General features: G+C 41.7%; 1 protein-coding gene across 1 annotated transcript; it reads left to right on the top strand.

Annotated features, from left to right (window-relative positions):
- Positions 1 to 380: 380 nt before the first annotated feature.
- On the top strand, positions 381 to 21,354 carry SUZ12 (SUZ12 polycomb repressive complex 2 subunit). The gene is made up of 16 exons (XM_032706878.1): positions 381 to 823; positions 3,550 to 3,596; positions 3,695 to 3,759; positions 8,492 to 8,560; positions 10,101 to 10,150; positions 11,442 to 11,527; positions 12,592 to 12,823; positions 13,566 to 13,668; positions 14,048 to 14,153; positions 14,871 to 15,048; positions 16,262 to 16,353; positions 16,773 to 16,916; positions 17,537 to 17,694; positions 18,040 to 18,238; positions 18,751 to 18,830; positions 19,105 to 21,354. Exons 1-16 carry the CDS (start codon positions 514 to 516, stop codon positions 19,448 to 19,450), a joined length of 2,265 nt encoding a protein of 754 aa, XP_032562769.1. The 5' UTR covers positions 381 to 513; the 3' UTR covers positions 19,451 to 21,354.
- Positions 21,355 to 23,408: the final 2,054 nt, after the last annotated feature.

Consider the following 23,408-nt stretch of genomic DNA (forward strand, 5'->3'; position numbering starts at 1 on the left):
GCGGTGAGGGGGACTATGAGGGCTGTGTGAGGGGGCTGTGACGGGTGTGAGGGCGGGGGGCGGACAAGCTCCCCCTCAGCCCTCCGGCGCCCCCCCCCGTTCCCATCATGCCCCGCGCGCCGGAGCGCGAGCGCCTCTTTCCCGCGAATTCAGTTCAAAGGCGGGGGGTGGACGCGGAGGGGGGGGGGGTCCGGGGAGGGGGCGCGCGCCGAGCGCGCGGACCAACCAAACGCTTCCAGAACCATCCGCGCGTCACCCGGGGGGCGGGGCCGCCGGTGGCCAATGGCGGCGCGCGGCGCCATCCCCGCGGCCAATGGGCGCGCGCGGGGGGCGGGCGCGCGGCGCGGTGCGGGCTCGGCGGCCGCGGCGCTGAGGGAGCGGGGCGGAGGAGACTTGGCGGAGTTGGAGCGCGGCGCGGCCCCCCCTCGCCCCCCGCCTCACGCACCCGCCCCGGCCGGCCCTGCCCGCCCCGCGCGCTCCCCGTCCCGCCGGGGCCCGCCCGGGGCCACCCCCATGGCTCCCCAGAAGCACGGTGGAGGTGCGGGGCCCAGCTCGGGCTCCGCTGGCGGCGCCGCCGGAGGAGGAGGAGGAGGAGGCGGCAGCGGCGGCGGCGGGTTCGGGGGCTCCGCCGCGGCGGCGGCTCCCGGCGGCAAATCCGGCGGTGCCGCGGGCGGCGGCGGCGGCGGCGGGGGCGGTGGGTACTCGGGCGGCTCCTCGGCCTCCTCGGCGGCAGCGGCGGCGGCGGCGGCGCTGCCCCCCGTGAAGAAGCCGAAGATGGAGCAGATCCAGGCCGACCACGACCTCTTTCTTCAGGCCTTCGAGAGTGAGCACCGGGGGCCGGCCGGGGGAGCGGCGGCCGAGCCGGCGGGACCGGCCCGGGCCGCCGCGGAAAGGGCGGGAGGAGGAGGAGGAGGAGGAGGAGGAGGGGAGGGCTGCGGGCAGCGGGGGCTTCCGGGGGTAAACACGGCCCGCGGGAGGGAGCGGGGCCCGCGGAGCGGGGCCGGGGGAGGCGGGGGCCGGGCGGAAGCGCGGGGAGCGGGGCCGGGGTGCGGGAGGGCCCGCGGGGCGGAGGGCGGGGGTGGGGGGTGTGTGCCCGCGCCCAGCGATGAACTTGGTGCTCGGCAGCACTTCCCATCAGGCGCTCGGGTTCCCTTCCCTCCGCCGGCAGCCCCCGGGCACTGAGGGGCGAGGGGGCTCGTTCCTCTCTGGCCTCTGCCGTTCGAGCCCCTTTGAGGGGCAGGATGCGGTTCAGACTTCGCTGTACTTGGGTTTTTCTTTGTCTGGCAATAATTGTCCCTTAGTTGAGGTTTCGTAGTGGAAATTGGCCTTTGCCACCCAGGCATCCCCCTGTGGCAGCTCCGGAGAGGAGGAAAACCCCCCTGAATGCACCAGAAAGTTGTCGATGGAAATCTGGTTCAAAAGCGCGGTGGAACAGTGAACTTACCTTGTACTGAGAGATTTTCAGGATTTGAAGGGAGTTTTTAATGCCCTACTTAAGAAACTTGGTCCTGGTTTGGGATCGGTGCTGTCACTGCTCTCTCTCGCTGGAGACGGTGACAGTGTTGAAGAAAGCTGGAGTTTTTGGTGTTGTCTCGAATAATGTGGGGTCGTCTGAGCCTCAGTCGTGTTACCAGCGCTCTGTGTTCAGTTAATACTGTGCTGCAAACGGGTCAAGTGGCAAACGAGTTGCAAGAGGTTTGCTCGGTGTCAGTGCCTGTGGTGGAAGCAAATCCTCCTGCCCGTGGCTCGGTGTGTAAGACAAGGGAAGCTCAGAGCGGGGCAGGTGGGACCAGGAGAAAAGTGGGGATGTACCACAAAATGTTAACCCTGCAGTGTGACTCTCATGGGAAAACTGCAATAAGTAAACACCGGATTAAAAAACTCCCAACACGTGGAGTATTGAATCGCATTCCTCCTGGCTGATTTTGTCCCTTTTCAAGGTCATATGCTAGAAAAAGATAAAGGTTTATTTTAAGCTTTTGCTGGGTAACGTGGACTTGTGAAACACATGTCTCTCTGCAGGTTGAAAAGTGTGTTTCAGAATTGTTCTCCTCGGGAAAACTAAAGTTGAAGCAGCAGTGCATTGCCTTTCAATTAAATTGCATCCTTGTCAATATAATTTATTGTTTTCATACCTTTCTAAATTATAGTTATGTCATGGGCTTTTTGAGACTAAAACCCTGGGATGTTTCTTTAGAAGTTGTGACTACTCTGTGTTTTCACTTGGTAGCAAAGTGCATGTTTCTTAATTTCTTTCCTTTCTGTCTTTTATCTTGATTTGAAAAGCATGGATTTATTATGATAACTTGAATTAAGCAGAATTTTACTGGTTTTCCTCAGGCTTCTAAAAGGACATGTGATCGTTTTAAGATTTTCTTGTCTAGCAATAGTACATCTCTCTAATAATGGATTCTGTGGGGTCTTATATTCATAACTGGAGAAATCAGGCAGAATCATATCTTTAGAAAGGGGTAAAGGATATAAAAAGCTGTCCCTTTCCACTTCTAATTGCAGAATTCCGTGCAGTAGAGTTTCCAGCTATTAGAAATAAACGGTTTTTTTTGCAGTCATATGAAAATAAAATTATATATTTCTTAAAAAAGAAATAGTTTGTTTTCTTTCTGTGGAAAATGGAGGCAGTGTTAGCAGTCTCAGCATGGGCATCAAGACATTCTTCATTCTCTCTTCTCTCTCCACCTGATGTGTTTTGTTAAGTCATTTCTAAGTTTCTTGCTGAGGTTCCTTAACGAGGCTGGCTTTTATTTCAGCAGAAATAGAATGTATTTCAGTTTAGTTTGGATTCTTGTTAGATACAACCTGATCCAGACAAAACCTTTTTTGTCTTGATTTAACTGAATTGGTGGCAACTAATCTGAGGGTCCTCTTGCCTGTAGGCAAGTCTTGATCCTTTGAGCTTTGGTTCTTACACCTCTTTGAGGTGCTGCTGTGCTTTCATGTCGATGTTGGGTACAGCTCTATTATCCTCCCTCTGTTTGCACTTCGAAGCAGGAGTTGCTTTACCAGAATCAGCATGAATTTCCCAGCTTAGAATGATCCCTACTGGATCACAGTCGACTGTCAGTCCCTGTTCTTGTCTCAGTACCTGCTGCAAGTGACCTTGGGACTTCCCAGAAGGATAAAACAGATCCCACATTGTCCGACCGTGTCAGTTTATTGTGCTGTTTTGGTGTCGGCTCAGATGTGTTCATTAGCCTCGTGAAGAAAACTTACCTATTTGACAATAGGCTGTGACGTGTGGAGGTGTTTTTTCTGCCCTCTCGTGCTGTAAAGCCTGTAAGGAACACGTTTTGTGGGAGCAGGAACAGCCAGGGTTGAGTTGTGACCCTGATCTGTGGCAGCTTAAGGGAGAAGTCGCTTGGTGTTGTAGAGCAGGTGAAGTAACCTTTGACGTGTTACCTTGTAGTTATTTGGACACTGGGATGACCTTTTTGTGGTAATTGTTTCCAAATAATCACCATGCTAAGTTAGATACTTTTTATCATTACAAGGATATCTTTATGTTGGATAACACCTGTTCCTCTTTCTTAGAACCAACACAGATATACAGATTTCTCCGTACCCGGAATCTCATAGCAGTGAGTAATCGGTTTTATCACTCCTTTACTTTGGGCTTGTAGGAAATTTCAATTAAAGCCTAACCTTTTTCTTTTTCTTTTTTTTTCCCCCCCTGCAGCCAATATTTTTGCACAGAACTCTCACTTACATGTCCCACAGAAACTCCCGAACAAATATCAAAAGGTAAAACTGTTTTTGAAAAGTAATCCTAAAATGTTCACCGAGTAGTACAGGTCCAAAAAATAGTAGTGTGTGACCTGCTCTTTTCACATGGTGTGTCAAACTTTTCCCTTTGAAGAACTTAAGAAATGCTACATCAGTGTACAGTTGATTTCTGAGGCCTAAGAGGTTTTCTACCAGGTGAAGGGTGTGTGTATCTTTATGCTTCTGACTTGTGTTGAGACTGGGAGTACTCAAATGTGGAGAACTATCTGCAGAATCCTGACTAATTCTCCCATATTTGTTTTCTGGTTTGGGGGAGAACTTCTTTAGAAACCAAACAAAGCTGTGTAACATCTGAGCTCTTGTAATCAGTGGTGCTTAGTCATAATCGTGTGAAACATTTTCTTTTAAACTGTACCCTGACCACTTCTTTTAAAAGAACAAATCCCAAATAGGAAACTATTTGCTTTCTTAATTAGACCTGAAAGAATGCAGTACTTATTTCTGTAGTTATTTTAAAAGCTGACAAAATAAAGAGGTCTCTTTATAGTATTTTACAAAAACTCCAGCCAACACTCTAAGAAGGTTTGAGCTTTGAGCTGGATACACCTGAGAGATGGGCTTTGGTTTTGATATTGCAGAAGAGTCACTCCTGTCACGTGAGGGGTTACAGCTGCCTGCCAGTGGACTTGGAAACATGGAAACACTGCAGAGGGACAAGTGCAGTGGACATTATTTATTAGCAGAATCTCAGGGCCCTTTCTGTTCCTTCCCCTTCACTGGAAATCCTTTGTTACACTTGGGAGTTTTTGGGTAACCTGAACACTTACTTTGAAATATTTTAGCACTAAAGTTCTTATCGCTTGGAAACAGTTGCTGTGGGACTGAAATACAACAAATATGCAACAGAATGTGATTATTATGCAGACAATTCTAATTTAAACTTGGTATTTCTATCCAAGGAAGGTAATACTTGCATGATCTCTTGATCAATAGAATTTGCATATTTTTATTAAATAAAAAATCTATATATGGCATTCTTGGATTTCTTGGATATTGTTTCATGTTCTTTGCCATGAGTTTTAATGCTACAATATAACTTTTTCTTAAAACTGAATCCACAACCTACAACTTCAGGTGCTTAGAACAGGTAATGATCAGATTTATTTATTTTTTTTAAACTCGAAGTTACTGTTTACTTTGTCTCACAAAAGTTACCAAAATGAGTTTTTTGCTTATTTTAAAGTAAGTCAGAGTCAAATTTTAAGAAATTACTTTCAGGTTGTTTTGGGGTTTTGTTGTTTGGTTTTTTAACTAGAATTGTGCAACAGGAGGTTCTTGCTTATAACTTAAATTAACTTATAGTTGACTGAAATGTGTATGTTTTTACCTGAAACTGTTCTATTGGATGTTTTTACTTGCTGTGAAACAAGAAATAGTGCTTTGCTTCTATTGTGTTATCCACTGCTCCAAATTCTAGTTCAGATTGAGCTGCACAAGTAATGCTTAGTTTCTCTTTGAAAAACACTGATTTTTACTAGACCCTGTAACACTTTGGTTTAGAACTGATTTTGGTTGGGTGGTGTTCTGGTAACAAACACATCAATAGCTGTTCCACTCAATAGTTCTGCTGATTTACTGAAATCATCCTGCCTATTAGGTCTAGGAAGATGAAGTAAAACATTTCAGTGTGTTTTCTTTATAAAACCACAGTAATGCAGCAGAAGTGAACTAGCAGAGCTCAAGGGGGGAAACCAGAAAATAATTGGGAAGTGTGTTCTTCTCCCTTGGGTTCCCCCTCTGACCTTTCCATGCTCAGTCCCTGCTCCTTCTCCTTCAGCCCAGTTAAAACCACAGCAGTTGCAGCTGAGAGGTGCTTTGGACTGTTCTGCTGTGGTGGCACAAGAGGCTCAACTGAACCTCCCCAGGGGGGATTAGCAGGGTCCTTGTTTGCTGAGCTGTGCTGGTAAACACTTCCTGCAAGGCCTTAATCACTGTTCTTCAGTCAGCAGAAGTAGTTAAGGTACATGATCTTGTTGATTTGGTGAAAAAGGGGGCTTTAAAAGAGGAAAAATATCTGAGCTAAAGTAGAAGAAAGATCATCCTGAGGCTTCTATTGAGAAAAATCTGTGGTCCTGGCTTCAGTACAGTAGGAGTGTTAGTGGAGTTCTGTTTGTGAAGAAGTCTCTTGGAACTGCATCATTGTTACCTGCTCATGTGGACTATACATGTATGTTTATTTATTTATTCCCCTAGAATTTTATTCCTCCTGCATTTTCCAGTTTTTAAGTTACTGTTAATTGTTTTGGTTGCCATTTCAATAAACAATATCATAAGTAAAATACAAAGAACTAATGTCCAAACTTTATAAAACAATAGTAATTATAGCTCCATATTTTTTATCTCCAGCTGTGTGGTAGTCTGAGAAAAATGCCAGGCAAATATAACACTTAGGGAAGTAAAACTGCATTTTTACCATGAAATTATCTCTTGGTATTGGTCCATATGTTTAATACTGAGAAAGTTTTTATAAAGACTAGAATGCTTAGAGTATAGAAAAATGGTGATAGGGAATAGTTAATGTGTCAACTTGGGATAAAAAGGTATTGAAGTTGCTGGCTATTATCAGAGAGGTGATGGGCTTTGGTCAGGGGGCACTTGATGGAAACTGAAAATGGGCTTTTTGCCTGAGTCTGTCTTTAGGTGTTATTGTATTATCAGACCAAATGATGGTGTTGGGGAGAAGTTACTAAATAAAATTGTTTCCCATACAGTATTTGGATAAAGGAATAATTCTTTTATTTATTATCAGAGTAATGGCATGCTCTGATGTGACTTCTAATACTTTGCTAATTATTACTTCTCTTGACTGGAATAGGAGTGGGTGGAGAAAGGAATGCACAAGATGCATGTACTTGTAGCACCAGGAAACGCTGTCCTGAAAATCCCAGGTGTTAGGGATGGGTATTACAAACACTTAATTTTGTCTGTTTTGCATGGGAATGTGGTAACAAAAATAGTAATCCAGTTTAGAGGAATTTCTACTCTTACAAGTTAACTTCAAAGGCAACAATTTTGATTTAATGAGTTTCTTGTTTGCTATTTTTAGTTTCTCTGAAAGATTTTTTTTTTTTTTGGAGGACTGTGTTGTTTTGACTAATCTAAGCCTGGATTTAGCAAAGGTTGGGGTTTTTTTGGATCAGTAATGCTCACATATTAAATGCCAGTTGTGTCAGATATTAGTATATTTTATGAAAGATTATGAACTTTCCCCCATCCCTGAATCATGTTTGTCTCTTAGCTGGTTTCTGGCTCCTATTCCAATCATGACATAACTTTGCTCTGAAGCAGTTCTTCAGCCTGAAGGAAGCCCTCTGAAGATCAGTGCCCTGCTTCTGTTCTGGCTGATTTTCATGAGCTGGAGCAAAGTGCACACAGAGGCTTTTTGACCTTAGAATCTGAAATTTTTAACAAACTGCTCAGTTCTGAACATCCCTTGCTTTAAAGCTGAGCACTGCAACGTTCATTGCAATAATCCCACGTTTTAGTGTAGGTGAGTCAGCTCTTGAGTCTGTCATATGTGTGAGTCTTGTGCTGAGCAGAGCTTTGAATCAGTGATTGTTTACTGCACAACAATAATTTCTGTGCAGCCCTGTGCTTGTGCAGGGTTTGTTGGCCAGTGTCACTGTTGAGTCACCCTGTGATTTGTAGCTCAGTCACTCACGAGTGTCTCACGCTGACTGGGGGCACTGGGTGACCTCAGGGTTCATCCAGGCAGGATATTTCTGGGGACAAATGCTTCCCACTCCCCAGAGCTCCTCCTTGTTGTTCCCTCCACAAGAAATCCAGTGTTTGGCCACAGCTGATGTTCTTATTCCATTTTTCTAAGGTATGAGGTGCCCTCACACTCTTGAGTTGTCACTTCACTCTAGGCCAGTTTTGTGGACATCTCTGTCCAAGCTTTAACTTCCCTTTAAAGAAAAATGGAAAGACTGTTCTGTAGAGTGTTGAATAACTTCTGTTCATGAGTGAGCTTCATTTAAGCAATGACCATTAAATGATATGTATGGCAGGACAGGCTGAACATATGAGCATGAACAGCCTGATGTCAGAATTCCAGAGAGGAATGATTTGAAGGGATTATTATCTATGACACTGTTGTCGTTGTCCCACATTTCCTGTGAGTGCTCTAAAAGTAGCCTCAGAATTCATTGCTCTTTTCCATTTAATAGAAATGTGTGGAGAAATAAGGGTTTGGTTTTTTCATTAGGTTTTTAACTCTTATGTCCTATAAGCTTTTACGTGTTTTTCATTATTGTGATCATGACTAAAATATAAACGGTTGAAGAGTTGACACATCCATTCCTAGTAGGTACAAGTGTTACTAAAGCAGGAACTTTCTTTGGCAAAGCTGAAATGAAAATGAAATGTGAAATGAACCCTGCATGTTCATTGCAAGGTTTCAATATGGTGCTGTTAAATGAAACTTCTTATGAGCAGTGGGATTATTGCTGAAAGGTCTGGTTTTAATTCTTTGCATTCTTTTGCTGCTGCTTGAGAAGCAGTTGTGTCCCTACAACATGGGTGTGATATAAGATATAAAGGGTGCTTTCTGAAGAGAAGGCTGAAATTATGTATATAGACAGTTTTTTAGATGAAAAACAAGTCAAAGTTCAGGCTGAATAAATTTTGTTGTTATATGTTAGGGGTATAGTGGCTGTGTAAAACCATTCTTTCTGCTCTTTCTTCACAGGAAAACATTCAAAGTAGATGACATGTTATCAAAAGTAGAGAAAATGAAGGGAGAACAAGAATCTCACAGGTACAGTCCTGACTTATATTTGGTGGGGGGTACAAATGAGCACATGTGTGTGCTAAATCAAAAGTATCTTTGATTAATAAGGTGAAAGTGAGAGTCATTGTTAGAAGCAAAGTACTTACTGCTTGAAATGTTGCTTCCAGGATCCTAAAATGTGTGTGTGTATCCTGGTCACTTAACTTGGAGAAAAGCAGTATTGGGATAAACTTTCTGTATTTGTTGTGGCATCTCTTAAAATGTTTATAGAAACTTCAAATAGGTATTTACCTTAACTTTACTTCCAACACTGCCAGTTGTGTCAGTAACTAATCTCTGTGTGTTGGAATTAAAGATAAAAAAAGAGGCAGATTTGGGGAAATACCATGAAGTTTTACTCTTTGGGGTTTATGTTGTTGTATACTTGATGGTTTTAAACTGTTCTTTTCCCTTAGTGTTTGCAGATCATTGGACTGTTTCATGCTGGTTACAGTGTAGTCTGAAACAAATGTATAAATTGTGTGTTCTCAGAGGTTTTACAGATTTACTGTGTATTACTTTTCTTCATTTTGTTTTGCTCCATGTACTGTGGCCCTGTTGAAACCACACGGTCAGAATACTGATTTGTGTGTTGGTTCTGTGCTTTCAAAACTATCAAAAATGTGCTTTAGTCTAGAATTGGGCTGGAAAAGTAACATGGATAAGTGATGGAAGTTGGTGTAGATGCAGCCTCAAGCTGTTGGGCAGAGCTTTTGGGAATGTCTGTGTTTAAAAACAGGGGCTGAGTGTCAGGGTGGATTTGCCTGAGAGGCTGGTGAAGGTGCTCAGAATTGTGTCTGGTACTGTAGTATAACAGATGGTATTTTGTTAGATACTTTGTATTTCAGGAATACTGAGTGGTTTTGAGACCCTTTTTAATACTGGTTTATGAATATTTGTTTTAAACTGAAATGTGTCCTGAACTGAACAATTTGAAATCCAATGGGTCTGTGGTCCATGGAGCAGTCCAGGCTGTGAGCTGCAGTGCTCTGAAACAGGACAGATGCAATTATTATTTTAATCACATATATTATGGATGATAAGGACTGGATGTGACTGGCAGTGTTTCCTTCTGAGGCTACATGTTCCTCTTGTAAAGATTCTCACTACCAAACTTAAAATACTCGGTTTAAAAAAAAAATCTACACCAAGTCCATGGTTCAGGGTGAAGTTCTGGAAAACTTCCACCAAAACTGATCTCTGTTGCTGATGAATGTCTGGCAAATGGGTTTGCCTGCCTGAGAAGGCAAGATCTCCTATCTCCAGGCAATGTCCTTCTGCTGTGGTGTTTAAACTTTTCTTTTTCATGTATCAAGTCATGGGGTGCACAGAGAGAATCAGTCTGAAAAGAGAGACTGGTACCACTCTGCACCAGCTGCAGCTGCTGTGCCCAGGCAGTTCCAAGTTAGAAGGATGGACTGACTCCTCCTGTCCTGACCATCAGAGCATGGAGTGAAGTGGCTGCTGGGAGAAGAAAACATTTGTTCTTCTAACATTTCCTTTCTTTTTTTTTTCTTTTTCTGTTTAGCTTATCTGCTCATTTGCAACTTACATTTACCGGGTTCTTCCATAAAAATGGTATGTTTGCCAATTCTTTCATTACACTGTTAATTTGTATAACACCTCTGAAGTCAGCAGAGATCTGTGAGGGGAATATTTGAGTGTTTTTAATCTCTGCTGTTTGGATGCAGATTTTAACTTATTTAAGCTCAGCCTGTCCCATTAGTTACAAATCAGTAGTGCTGTAAAAATGTTGTGGTGTAATTGTGATGTTAAGCAGACTGGGGGTTTAGTCAAAACAGTGATTTTGAGAAGTACTTCAAGTCATCATCCATTCAAACCAAAATAGACCTCGAGGAGTTCCTGAAGAAAGTGATTTTCTGGGAGTGTGTCTTTGGTGTTTGAAGTAGCTTTAAAAAAACCCACAGCCTTCAAATAATTTGAAGATTCAGTGGTTTCTAATTTCAAACAGAAGCGTAAGAATAAATTTTATCACGTTGAGTCTAGAAATGAGGCAAAGGCTGTGTCAGCCATTAGACAACCCATGGAAATCATATTTTAGTGACTTCAGTCTTTCCATGGTGTCTTTTGAGCACATAAGGATTTACCTCTCGAAATCAGAGTACTGGTCTACACAGACCAGCACCCAGAGTTGTGTTCCTCTGAGGAAAGCACAAGTGACATGCTCTGGGCTGGATAAATGCACTACCTTTTTACTCCTCTAAAAAAAAAAATGAGCTGTTTGTCCATTAAAATAAAATGTTATTTTTAACTTTTGGTTTGGCATTGCTGATCACACTGCTGGCAGCAGCTGCCTTGGAGATTCCAGGCTCTAGGAGATTTATCTGAAGCCAAGTCTTATTTTCCAAGACTTTTCTCAGGTTCTTTCCAGAGTCCTTTAGCAGCTATTGTGCATATATTTAAACTTGCATAATGTTTAAGGTTGTCTTTTTTCAATTTTGTTTTGTTTTCTTATCTGATAGCCTCTGGGTCTTAAGTTTTGATGCAAACCAAATTCTAGGTGTGCAAGGTGTAAAGAAAAAAAAATGGAGAAAATAACTTGACTCGTGTAATTAGTGTGTTCTGACTGTCCTTAAATCTACCCATAACCTTTTCCTCTGTCATAACAAGGTATTTAACTTGCTCTTTTAAACATTAGAGATCAATTATGGTTTTTGATCTCTAGGATGAGAATAGGTAGATGTTGTCAGGTGGGAATTTGCAGTAAGTTTGGGGAGAATTGAAACTTAGAATTTGGCTGGAGGTCTTTGAGTCTGGAGGTGCTTGTGGTTAAAAAGTAATCACAGATGGATTTATGCCACTGAATGGACCTTCAGTTGTTCAGAACTTAAAATGTTTTTCTGTTCAGATAAGCCATCACAAAACTCAGAGAATGAACAAAATTCTGTGACCCTGGAAGTTCTGCTGGTGAAAGTTTGCCACAAGAAACGAAAGGTAAAAATCATTTGACAAGCTATTAATATGTGTTAAAGCAAAATGTTTACCTGCTTCTGGACTATCTGATTAACATCACCATACAGTGATGCCTCTGTTGAAATTAGTCTTTAAATTCAGTAACTGATCTATTCAAGTTGTTTTCTGTTGGATTTTTGCCTTTTCTGTACCCGTGCTTTTTACTCTGATCACTTTGATTATTGCAGATTTTATCTACCGTGAATCATAAACAATTTTCTATTTTATTTTTAAAGCATCTTTGAATTTGCTTGCAGTTTTATCTGTGTTTGTTTCACACCAGTTGGCAAATCATCTTCACAGCTCTGGGAATATGGGAGGCTCAGTAATGAATGCTGTGATTTTTAACCAGAAAGGAAAGATTTGCAGTCAGAACTATGTGTATTTTCCCCAAGACTCTTAAGCTGTTTTGACATATTTTTAAGAGTTAATATTGTTTCTAGCCAATTTTGTTAATTGCTACAGTGTGGATAAATATGGTGAAATCAGGAGGTGCTGATGGTTTTCCCAAATGTTTTGCTGCAAGTTTCATATTTAGGCCATCTTGCCTTGTTTTCCCAATAGTACACAATGTTCAGTGATCTGTTTGAGAGGTACTGAATATAATAAATCCTAGGTAAGTGGTTCTTTATCTCACAGATAGCACAAAGTGCACTTTAATATTGCAAGGAGTAGACAGGAAGCCCTTGAAATGTACATATATAACCAAAACATTTAATTTCTTTAGGTAAACAGAATTAAATTAGTATTAATGGCTGTTCTACAATCTTTCTAAGTGCCTCATGTTAGTGTTAATTTAATCACTTAAAGAAAGATGGCTGCTGCCAGAAGGGCTTGGAGAATGCCAGTTTTATTTACACTTAACCAATATCTGGTTTTGCATTTACAACCTGGGATCGTGCCAGATTTTTTTGATTTGTATCTGCTACGAGGCTTCTTTTCAAAAAGTTGGCAGAACAAGTACAATTCACAAATGATACAAATTTTAACACTTGATGTCTTTATAGTCTAAAGACCCAATTGCTCTGTTTCTTGTTTTGCTGCAGGATGTCAGTTGTCCCATAAGACAGGTTCCTACAGGTAAAAAGCAGGTGCCTTTAAACCCAGACCTCAGCCAAATCAAACCAGGCAACTTCCCCTCACTGGCAGTTTCCAGCAATGAGTTTGAGCCCAGCAACAGCCACATGGTGAAGTCCTACTCGCTGTTGTTCCGAGTCACTCGCCCGGGCAGGAGGGAGTTCAATGGACTCATCAACGGGGAGACGAACGAGAACATCGGTAACTTCGGCCTTGAAATCTGCCTCTGCAGGGTTTGTCTGCAGCACGTGCACAGCTGTCTCCATGTGCAGATCACACTCTGACAAGGGCCAGCAGTAGCTCAGTGACTGATTGGGCTTTCCTTTGTTTGCAGTCTCTTTTGGGATGGGGTTGGAATTCAGCTGGGAGCTAGAAATTGTGCTTCTGTTTTTGCGTAGATTTAACACCACTTGTTATTAATGTGATGGTGAAGGTGAATATTGCAAGAGGGCCCTGTGGTCACTGGGAGGGTCATTAATCCTCCACCAGCCCTGGTCACTGCTGACCCAGCTGTAGGTTCTATCAGTGTCTCTCAGCAAAAAAAAACCACCAGTAGATAAAATACTTAAGTATCAAATTTTTAAAAGCTGTTTTCTTAATCTTATTAAGACATGTTACATCACAAATGTTACAGCCTTGGAGAGAGTGCATGTAGAATGAAAAACTTTATTTCTCACTATTTTATAGCCACAAGAGGAGGAAGATGAAATCCCAAATTCTTTATGCTGACAGAATAATGTGATGAAACTATAAATACATGAGAACATACCTAAAATATGATTACTTTTAAGCTAAGTGCCCTTTCCATTGCATTGTCCTTTTCTGTTGTATGACACACCTGACCCAATGAACAGCCAGTTATAGTTTGCAATTGCATAGAGACTGTTTGGTCTTTTAAATCTGTGCTTATACAATGGTTGAATCCCATATTTCTTGTGTGCAGATGTCAATGAGGAGCTCCCAGCTAGAAGAAAAAGGAACTCTTCAAACCGTGAAGATGGGGAAAAGACATTTGTAGCACAAATGACTGTGTTTGATAAAAACAGGTAATGTTATTCAAAATAAATATTGTTTCTGTTAATCATTGGAAATTTGTTTAAAAATAAACTTAATATTTTTTTTATTACAGTGTAGGATTATTTGGCTGCATTTTAGTTGGTATTTACAATAAGTGCTTAGGCTTGTTGTGTTTTTAAAAAAAAAATTACAGGTTTCATAATGCACATTTTACACTGAGACCTGTTCAGTGACTGTGTACAGTACATGAAAATAAGAGTGCTATCCATGGCAAATGCAGGTCCCAGGTAGAGATAGGTACATGGTTTCTTTATCAATAAAAATAGAGCTTCAAGAAAAAGCTGCTTAAAACATCTCCAAGTGATTTGGAAAAAAATGAACTGGTTTACACATATTTTGTCCTGACAGACGTTTGCAACTTCTGGATGGGGAATATGAAGTGGCCATGCAGGAAATGGAAGAGTGTCCCATTAGCAAGAAAAGAGCAACGTGGGAAACAATACTTGATGGGAAGGTATGGATTGTTTGTGTGGCTGAGAGAACTGTCTTCATTTCAAATGATCTGCATTAAGGTGGAGCTCAGTTGGAAGTGCAGTCAGTGGCTGTTCCTCTGAAAATGGATTGAATTGAACAGGAAATAATTCTCTTTCAATGACTTGTGAATTTCTGTCTTATTAAAGCAAACAATTTAAATGTTTGTTATGGTAACAAGGAGGACAAATCAAAACAGAACAAACTGCAGAAGCAGAATATTTTAGGGAAAAAAAGAGGAGAGCAGAGCTTTCATAGGTGTGATCTTACATACCTGAGGAGAATGCTGATAAAATTTAGTGATGCAAAGGAGGTGTATCAGTGTAGGAGACAGTGTTGAGCAGAGAAAATAGTTGGCTGAGGTGAATCAAAACTCACTGATACAGTGAATGCAGGTGACTGTACACATGTGAAATGCTCCCGTGTCCTGGGAGAGTATCAGTTGTGACTGAAGAGAACAACATGAAGATTCTAGGTTGCAAAGTATTTGTGTTTCAACATGATTATTATAATTATGAAAAAAGCAGAGATGAACCAAATGATATAGTAAAAATATAGTTATAAGCTCTATTATCCTGTTAGCCTTTATGTGGATTTAAAAAAATAGATCTGCCTCCATTCTGTGAATATCTTCTCCTGATTGATTTTGTATGTGGAAAAGACACTAATTCTACTGTTTTGTTTTGATTTCCACCCCCAGAGGTTGCCTCCATTTGAAACATTTTCTCAGGGACCTACACTTCAGTTTACTCTTCGTTGGACAGGAGACACAAATGACAAGTCTACAGCTCCTATAGCCAAGCCTCTTGCAACACGAAACTCTGAGAGCCTCCCTCAAGAAAACAAGCCCAACTCTGTTAAACCTACTCAGACTATAGGTAAGCAAACTTTGGGTTTGCTGCTGAATAATCATCTGCTTGGCCCCTGTGTGCTGAGGGGTTCCTGCCTCACTGGTGCAACTGCTTCAGGGAATTCTCAACAGGGAAAAGCAAAAATAAGCAGGCTTTGTTGTATCCCATATTTTTTAAGGTAAATTTAAAAGCTAAACATGGTGGGGTGGTTGAAATCATGGCAGTCTTGAAGAGATTATATACAATGCTTGTAAATCCTGCTGTGAAATACGTTGGGGGAAATCTGTCAGGGGGACTTCTAGGATTGTCTGCTTTGCTCTACTCCAGTTACTCTTCTCCAAGTTTTTTGATTTGTATGTGCCCTGGTTTCAGCTGGAATACAATAAATATTCTTCTTAGTAGCTGGTACAGTGCTGTGTTTTGGATTTAGGATGAGAATAATGTTGATAACAGTGATGTTTTAGCTGTGGGCTTTTCAGCTTCTCACACCACCCCACCAGCAACAAGGTTGGGGGACACAAGGAACTGGGAGGAGACAACTGGGACAGCTGACCCAAACTGGCCAAAGGGATATTCCAGGCTATATGGCCTCATGTTCAGTCCATAAACTAGAGGGAAAGCTGTCCTTAGGTGTACTGTCTTTGTCTTGTCTTACTCCCAGTTGTTTGTGACTTTGGATTGGGATGTTGAGTTGGCAGGTCATGTGGAAAAGTTAAGTTGTAGAGAAGACAACAGGCTGCTCCTGTTGTTTCAGCACCTCTGAACAGGCCTAGACTCTGGGCTGGCACCTGATTTACTACAGAGTAATCTGTATTTCCAATCTTGTAACTGGACTGGGACTGTGGGATTAAGGAATCTTCCAGGTCCCTATTATAGAAGTGACTCTGGAGTGCAGTGGTTCTGTCCCCAGGTTTAGTCTCCAGGATGCAGTGAGGCACTGCTTGGGAAGAGTTGATAGTGCTTTGGGGAACTTGTGCAAATGGCATTTCAGTCTGATTTTGTGTTGGATATATAACTGAGAGGTTCTGGAGCTGGAGCAGTGATAGCCAGGGAATTACTGCTGTGGAAAAAGCACCTGCTTTCTGTGCAGTTGTGTTGCAGTACCTGTTGAGTACCCTCAAGTAGCACATTTCCTTCAGCAGCAGTGCCCTTCTCAGAGCTTCCATACTTGGGGAAGAAACAATGTCTGGCTGTTCCTCTGCACCAGAGAAATCTGTATCTACATGTGCTTTTTTCTCAGCTGTGAAAGAATCCTTGCCCACAGACCTTCAGACAAGAAAAGAGAGAGATGTTTTAAATGAACCTCGACAGAAGTTGCGAATATTTTACCAGGTATTGAAAATAATTAGAGGGAAAAACTAGAATCTTAAGTATTGTGTGGAATTAAAATGTTCCTTTTCAAGCTGGGTGGTAGTTCCTATTTGCCTCTTTAGTGGATGCCTTAAGGGTCTCAAATTCATAGACTAAAAGCCATTCCACATACTACTTTTTACAGGAAGCATTTTAGCAAACTAAGCTTCCTGGGGGCACATCTGATGTTCTGAAAGACAAAGGGCATCTCTTGTTAGACATCTGGAGGGGACAGGTGGTCTTCCTGTGGGAAAAACATTCCTCAAATACCACTGTTTGAGTACACTGAGCGGGTGGAACCTTCCTCTTGCTGTAGAGGTCTCCTGAAACGATTTCCCACTTGGTTTGGGAAGGGAATGGATGAAACTAATCCTGCCCTGCCTGTTCCTTTGTTCCATCAGTTCCTGTATAACAACAACACGAGGCAGCAGACTGAGGCCAGAGACGACTTGCACTGCCCCTGGTGCACCTTGAACTGTCGGAAGCTCTATAGTTTACTCAAACATCTGAAACTTTGCCACAGCAGATTTATCTTTAATTATGTTGTAAGTAATTTTGTGGTAGCTCAGCACTGGGAAGCACTGTACAGACTGTCACAGATCCCATGGGCAGGGATTGTGCTGCTAACCTGTGAAATTGTAGTGCTGTACCTGCAGGTTAGAAGCCACTTCCTTTGAGTGTTACATGAATGAATGTGTGTTACAGAGGGAAAAAAGTGGGGTTGATTTTATTTTTCTTTTTTTTAATTTATATATATAAAATAATTCTAATCACTAGAGGAAGAACTCTGACTGCAGCTGCTGCTTTTGCATCAGTGTGCTCTTTTCCGTGATGCAGAAAACAACATAGTCTACATTTGGTTGGAAGCCCCTTGAAGCTTTGGAAATTTAGAAATGTTCTAATTTCTAGGGTTCTTGCTAGCTGATATTTTCCTTCATTTTATAATTAGTTCTGAGTGGTTTTATATAAAACAGTTAAATAGTACAGAGCAAGGGAGCTTTAGTATAATTTGTTTCTGGAGGTTAAAAATCATTCGGGTGCTGTAAAAGGAAACTGGAGCTCTGTCTGGTTATTGATAGGTAGTATTTAATGTATTCAGAATTTAAAAGGTTACTTGATGTGCTGTCATTGCTGTCTGCTGAGAATATTTGCACTTCTGTCCCAGTATCATCCCAAAGGTGCTCGGATAGACGTGTCCATCAACGAGTGCTACGACGGCTCCTACGCGGGGAACCCCCAGGACATCCATCGCCAGCCCGGCTTCGCCTTCAGCCGCAACGGGCCGGTCAAGAGGACCCCCATCACACACATCCTGGTTTGCAGGTAGGGCTGGGAAGCAAGGCCTGTTGGTGCATTGTGGCCTAGAGAGCAGATTTGTGACACCTGGAGAGCTGTAAATGTGCAGGTGCAAATAAACAGTGCGATTTGTCACTATTGTGACTGAAGGACGTGGTAACTTCACCTGTGATTTTCCTACATCTTTTCAGTTGAGATGTCTAATCATAATGATGTAACTCTTCTTAACTGCCTTATCCTAAACCTTTTCTTCCCCAAAAGGAGTTGGGTTTTTAACGAGGTTTATTTCATTGCTGGAGATTCCTCCCTCCCAACATTCATTTGTATGAACCAACTGCTCAGTGTTTGCATCTCTTCCTTCCCTCCTGCCAGGCCAAAGCGTACGAAAGCAAGTATGTCAGAATTCCTGGAGTCTGAGGATGGGGAGGTGGAGCAGCAGAGGACCTACAGCAGCGGGCACAACCGGCTGTACTTCCACAGTGACACGTGTTTGCCCCTCCGCCCCCAGGAGATGGAAGTGGACAGTGAGGATGAAAAGGACCCGGAGTGGCTACGGGAGAAAACCATCACTGTAATTATCCCATTTACACAGAATTGGTCCAAGTGGATTGTGGTTTTTGAAAGATGAGGTGCAGTTGTTTCAGGGGGCAGTCAGGCATATGTTTTGAAAATGATGCATATTAAGAGCAGAATATTTTGCTGAGCAACTGTAGAGGGAAGTTCATGGAATCAAAGGTTGTTGTTTTTTTTTTCAAGCATGCCTTCAGTTGCAAAGCCAGTTCAGTCACCATGTGTTAAAGCAGTTTTCATTGGGGCTGGTTTTCTCGTTCAGAGAGGAGATGCTGGAATCAGGAGTACCCCATGCAGGGTGTATGTGATAAGGATATAATTTATCATCCCAAGTCTCTACATGAGATTACATTTTTCTAACTTTTTTGACTGCAGAGCCTGAATTTTCTCTATATATTTCTGTGCATAAGTTGAATTTTGGGAATGCTCTCACTGCCTGGCAGCAGACACACAGTTCTGATGGGTGTGTTTGTTTCTTTTCCTGTCCTTCCTCCCAATCCTTTCTCCCTCCAGCAAATCGAAGAATTTTCTGACGTTAACGAAGGAGAGAAAGAAGTGATGAAATTATGGAATCTTCATGTTATGAAGCACGGGTATGTCACTGTGCTTAGTTTTGATGCAAATAAATTACAGATGTGGTTGATCATTTTGCATTGCAATTCACTAAATACTTAAAATTCAGTTGGCCCAGGTGTTTAGGAAAGGATAATTTAATGAGAGTTTAAGCTTTTAAAGTTCTTGTACCTAGTAGCCCTTGGGCTTTGAAGAGAAAAAAACTTTGGAGATGTTGTGTAATAAACCACATAGAATATCTTTTTGTCTTTGAAAATGTCCTACCTGCATAGTGACAGCTTTTTCATTTGACAGGTTTATTGCTGACAATCAAATGAATCATGCCTGTATGCTGTTTGTGGAAAACTATGGACAGAAAATCATCAAGAAGAACTTGTGTCGAAACTTTATGCTCCACCTGGTCAGCATGCATGACTTTAACCTCATCAGCATCATGTCCATAGACAAAGCTGTGGCCAGGCTCCGAGAGATGCAGCAGAAGCTGGAGAAGGGAGAATCGGCCTCCCCGACGGATGAGGAATCTTCTGAGGAACAGAGTGGGACAACAAATGGGTACAGTGAAAATACCGCGCGCGAGAGGATTTCAGAAGTGGAAAGCATCTCAGGTGTCACCAAACAGAGCAAGAAACAGAAGCTCTGAAGTCAAAAAAATCTGTCATTCAACGGACAAAGCATTGAAGTGACATTCTAAGGGTGCATGAGCTCCATACAGAATTACACACAGAAGTACAGAGATTCCAAACAGGCACTGCTGGATGGAAATAAATGATTTCAACAAGGATATTGTTTAAACAGGGTTTTTATTCAGTTACTTATGCAAGTCCTACATGTATATTGGTTTTGGTGATGTAATGACAATATTCTAAGAGTTTGAGCATGAAGAGCAATATGAAAATCTTTTTGTAATTTTAGTAATTAGTGTCTTAAGAACTTTATGGAATTTACATAATTTAAGTATATGTAAAACCGTTTTTATATTAAGATTTTTGCATCTGTATCTGGCTGTTTTTCCTACCATGAAGTTGTGAAACATTAGGGAAAGGGGATTGGGATACAGTTTCTGCTTTTCTGATTTAGAAATTCTCCAGTTAGCTTTTTGTGAAAATAACGTCTTACTATTTACAGTTTAACCTTGATCCTTGTATTTGAAATCATTTATCGATCGACCATAAATTACCAATTAATTTTTTTTTATTATTTTTTTTTTTTACACTAAAAATTCTCCGAGTCGGCGAACTTAGCACTTCCTTTGTCTTGTGCCTGTTTGGAAAGATCTTGGCTTTTCACGTTGCAGACACAGTGAAGTCCCCACCTTGGCTTTTTTGAGGTTGCCAGCAGTTTGGGTTTCGTGGATAATTCCGATGTATCGATCGCCCAGTGTACCGTTTTTAAACTTGAACATTAGCTCCTTTCTATTTTTTAATTACACATTTTACACAGCTACAGCACGGATCTGATGGAACCCCTCTTGCCTGGGGGTTGCACATCCTGGTGTGCCATGCTAAGGCCGGAGGCTCCTGTCCCTCTGCAGGCATTCCGTCGCCAACTTCCCGGGAAGTTCTTGCCTGAGGACAGACTGCAAGGCCGGGCCGTGGGTTTAGCTTTGGCTTTCGAGATGCCACTCTTGAGGGAAAAATGCACTGTAAAATTGGACCAGAAAATGTGTTGCACTTCTTATGTAAGTATTCTGTGATGTATTGTATTCAATACAGATACTAAGATGCTGACTAGACTATATTTGAGCAGTTTTGCACTGCTGTTAACACATTTTATGCATACGTTTACAGATTTTTTCCAATGGAAAGTGGTTTCACTACTGGTACAGTATCAGCACCGAAGGGTTTATTCCAGCAAGCACTGTGGTTGAGTGACATCACCTCAATTTTTTATTATCCTTAAAATATTTCATTTTTCATATTCTTTATTTATAAAGGAAACAATGCTGCTGTAAATACAGGTTTGTTTGGGTTTTTTTTTTCGTTTTTTTTTATTTCATTCCATCACCATGAGATGCAGTTCCCTATTTGTTGAAGGGGTATATAAGCTTTCTAATGGTGTCTTCAGAAATTTATAAAATGTAAATACTGATTTTGATGGTCCTTAAGATGTGTTTAACTGTGAGACTATTTAACTAATGGTGTGGATGTGATTTGTCATCCAGTATTAAGTTCTTAGTCACTGATTTTGTGTACAAAATAGGAAAGAGGGAAACTGCAGCTTTCATTACAAACTTCTTGAATTTGCCAGCTCTCTGAGTTTTAGCAAACTCTAATTATGCCTCTGGATAGTACATCATGCATTTCTCTCTGGCTTTAATTTGCTAAAGCTGTGCACATATGTAAAAAAATAGATTATTTTAGGGGAGATGTAGTTCTAGAATTATTGCTTATGTCATTTCTTAAGCAGTTATGCTCTTAATGCTTAAAAGAAGGCTAGCATTGTTTGCACAAAAAGTTGGTGATCCCCCCAAAAATAGTAATGAAATTACTTCTGTTCAGTAAACTTTGTATGTCATGTCAATTTATAATAAAAGCTGAAAAAATCCCCTTGTTTTCTATTTATAAAGATGCCTTTTCTATATGTACCTTTGCAGATGCCATGTAAGCTGGTTAAAAAGAACTTGAACGGTGCAGTAGATGTAAAAACAAAACCAAACCCCAAACAAACAAACAAAAAAACCAACCAAAACAAGTTCAGTTGTTTAAATGAACCGTTGTTTTTCATTAAATGTTTTATTTGAAATCAGCTTTTGTACATAAAGTTCAGTAATACGAAACCTGCCACGATGGGTGTCCAGTCATTCTGTGCAGAGGCCTCGAGCAGCACCTGCACAAACTTCTGTTCTGTATGACTTCTAAGATTTGGATACATGTTCTTCTTTGCCAGATTGTTCCAGCTATATTTAAGGTACCTCCATAAATTTCCAGGTTTTTAGCCAGATTATAGCAACTTTCATTCTCCTTTCTTGGGGTAGAGCTGAATACCCGAGAGGGATCTTTAAGTTGTGCTTTACTGTTTAGAACTGTGATTTATAGAACTGCAAGTGAAACACATCCCTTGGGATGGCAGTTACAGAACTAAGACTTGTGTAATTTTTACATGCAAGTGGTTAATGTTTCAAACATTTTATAAAATAGTTTATATGGAGCAAAGTTTGAATTGGCATTGGCTTAAAATATCCCCTCTGTGGGATGGCAGAGAACAGATTCTCCAGGTACTGTGGGACAAAACAAGGTAGGAATTGCATTGCTTGGCCAAGTAGTGACTGTGGAATGGCAGACCTGGAAACCTTCTCCTATATTAGGAATAATTCAGTGCAGGATGAGGCTGCTGTAGGCTGGTACGTTCCCATCTCTCACGGTGTCGAGGTTCTCATCTGGCCTTTGGTGTGTCCATGGCAGCTTTTACTGATGTTTTGTATTTGCTGATCACAAAGGGTCTGTGACCCCCGAGCTGGAAGCTAACCTGATTGGAATGTTTAATTCAATGCATTAAAAATTGTATTCAGAGGTGTTAGATGGATTGGAGTTGTTCACCTTCAGTGTACAGTGCTTGGAGTGTGTCTTGAATGTAGTCCTTGAGTTTTGGGAGAGTTGGGTAAGGATTCCCTGCCTGGAATTAAGCAGTTGCCAACAATTTGAACTGTTCTGATTATTCACCTAATCCAGAAAACCAAACCCCCAAACCAGCAGTCTGATTTTACCTTTGGCAATACAGCAGCCGTTCTGTGAGGGCAGTTTTGACAATGCTGTTCCAAGTTAAGTATTTCTTAATTCACAGAAGTTCGGTGCCATCATGGAGCAGTGCTTGGGTGGAGGTGTTCCCGTGGGACCAGACCCTGTTACAGATCTGACACTCTGCTTTCACATGGGGGAAAACAAAGGCTTTGGAGTAGTAGGTAAGTCCTTCCCTGACTCTTTCCTGCTTTAGGCTGCTTGATCTGAGAGTGAAGCTGCAACTCCTGAGGAGGAACACCCGGCCCCTCGTCATGACGAACATTCATGTGAGTGATGTTTGTGAGGGAGAGCTGCCAAGTCAGCAACTTTCCTTATTGCTTTCACAAGTTACTTTTCCTTTAAAAGAGACCAAATAACTGGAACAGGCCCCAGGTAAAGCAGAACTAAGGGAATGAAGTAAATCTGTGTGTTAGTCCAACATGGACTTTATTTGAAGGTGATTAAATACCTCTGCTGCTCCCTCAGTAACACTGGCCAAAAACTGCTGCTGGGTAAGAGCTGCACCAGTGAGTGCACCAGGAAGAGATGGGAACAGTAAAATGGAGAAGAGGCAGGTCAGCCTTGATGGAATATTGAGGGAAGGACTTTACAGATGCTGTAACAAATTTTATAAAAAGAAGGGGGAAATTATTTTTGTGAGAAATGTCAGTCAGAATCTGAACTTTGGCTGGAAATAAAGGGTGAGAAATGTGGAAAGAAAGTGTTCAGGACTTCTGAGAGATAGAAGATGAAACAAATGGAAAAAAAATTAATGGAGAGAAGCTCTTAAAGATGGGTGCGGTGCTCTAGAAAACATGTTCTTATATTGTTAGAACTGTGGTGCTCAGCTTTATGCCCCAATAAATAACTTCCTAGACCAGA

The sequence above is a fragment of the Chiroxiphia lanceolata genome, chromosome 19 (genome assembly GCF_009829145.1).
Source record: "Chiroxiphia lanceolata isolate bChiLan1 chromosome 19, bChiLan1.pri, whole genome shotgun sequence".
Classification (NCBI taxonomy): Eukaryota; Metazoa; Chordata; class Aves; order Passeriformes; family Pipridae; genus Chiroxiphia; species Chiroxiphia lanceolata.

Bases quoted from the DNA above. Each gene is read 5' to 3' on its own strand.
- SUZ12 (XM_032706878.1), top strand. From the start codon at position 514: ATGGCTCCCCAGAAGCACGGTGGAGGTGCGGGGCCCAGCTCGGGCTCC. The intron at 14,154-14,870 runs GTATGGATTGTT...TTCCACCCCCAG, and splicing joins AAACAATACTTGATGGGAAG to AGGTTGCCTCCATTTGAAAC. The intron at 18,831-19,104 runs GTATGTCACTGT...TTCATTTGACAG, and splicing joins CTTCATGTTATGAAGCACGG to GTTTATTGCTGACAATCAAA.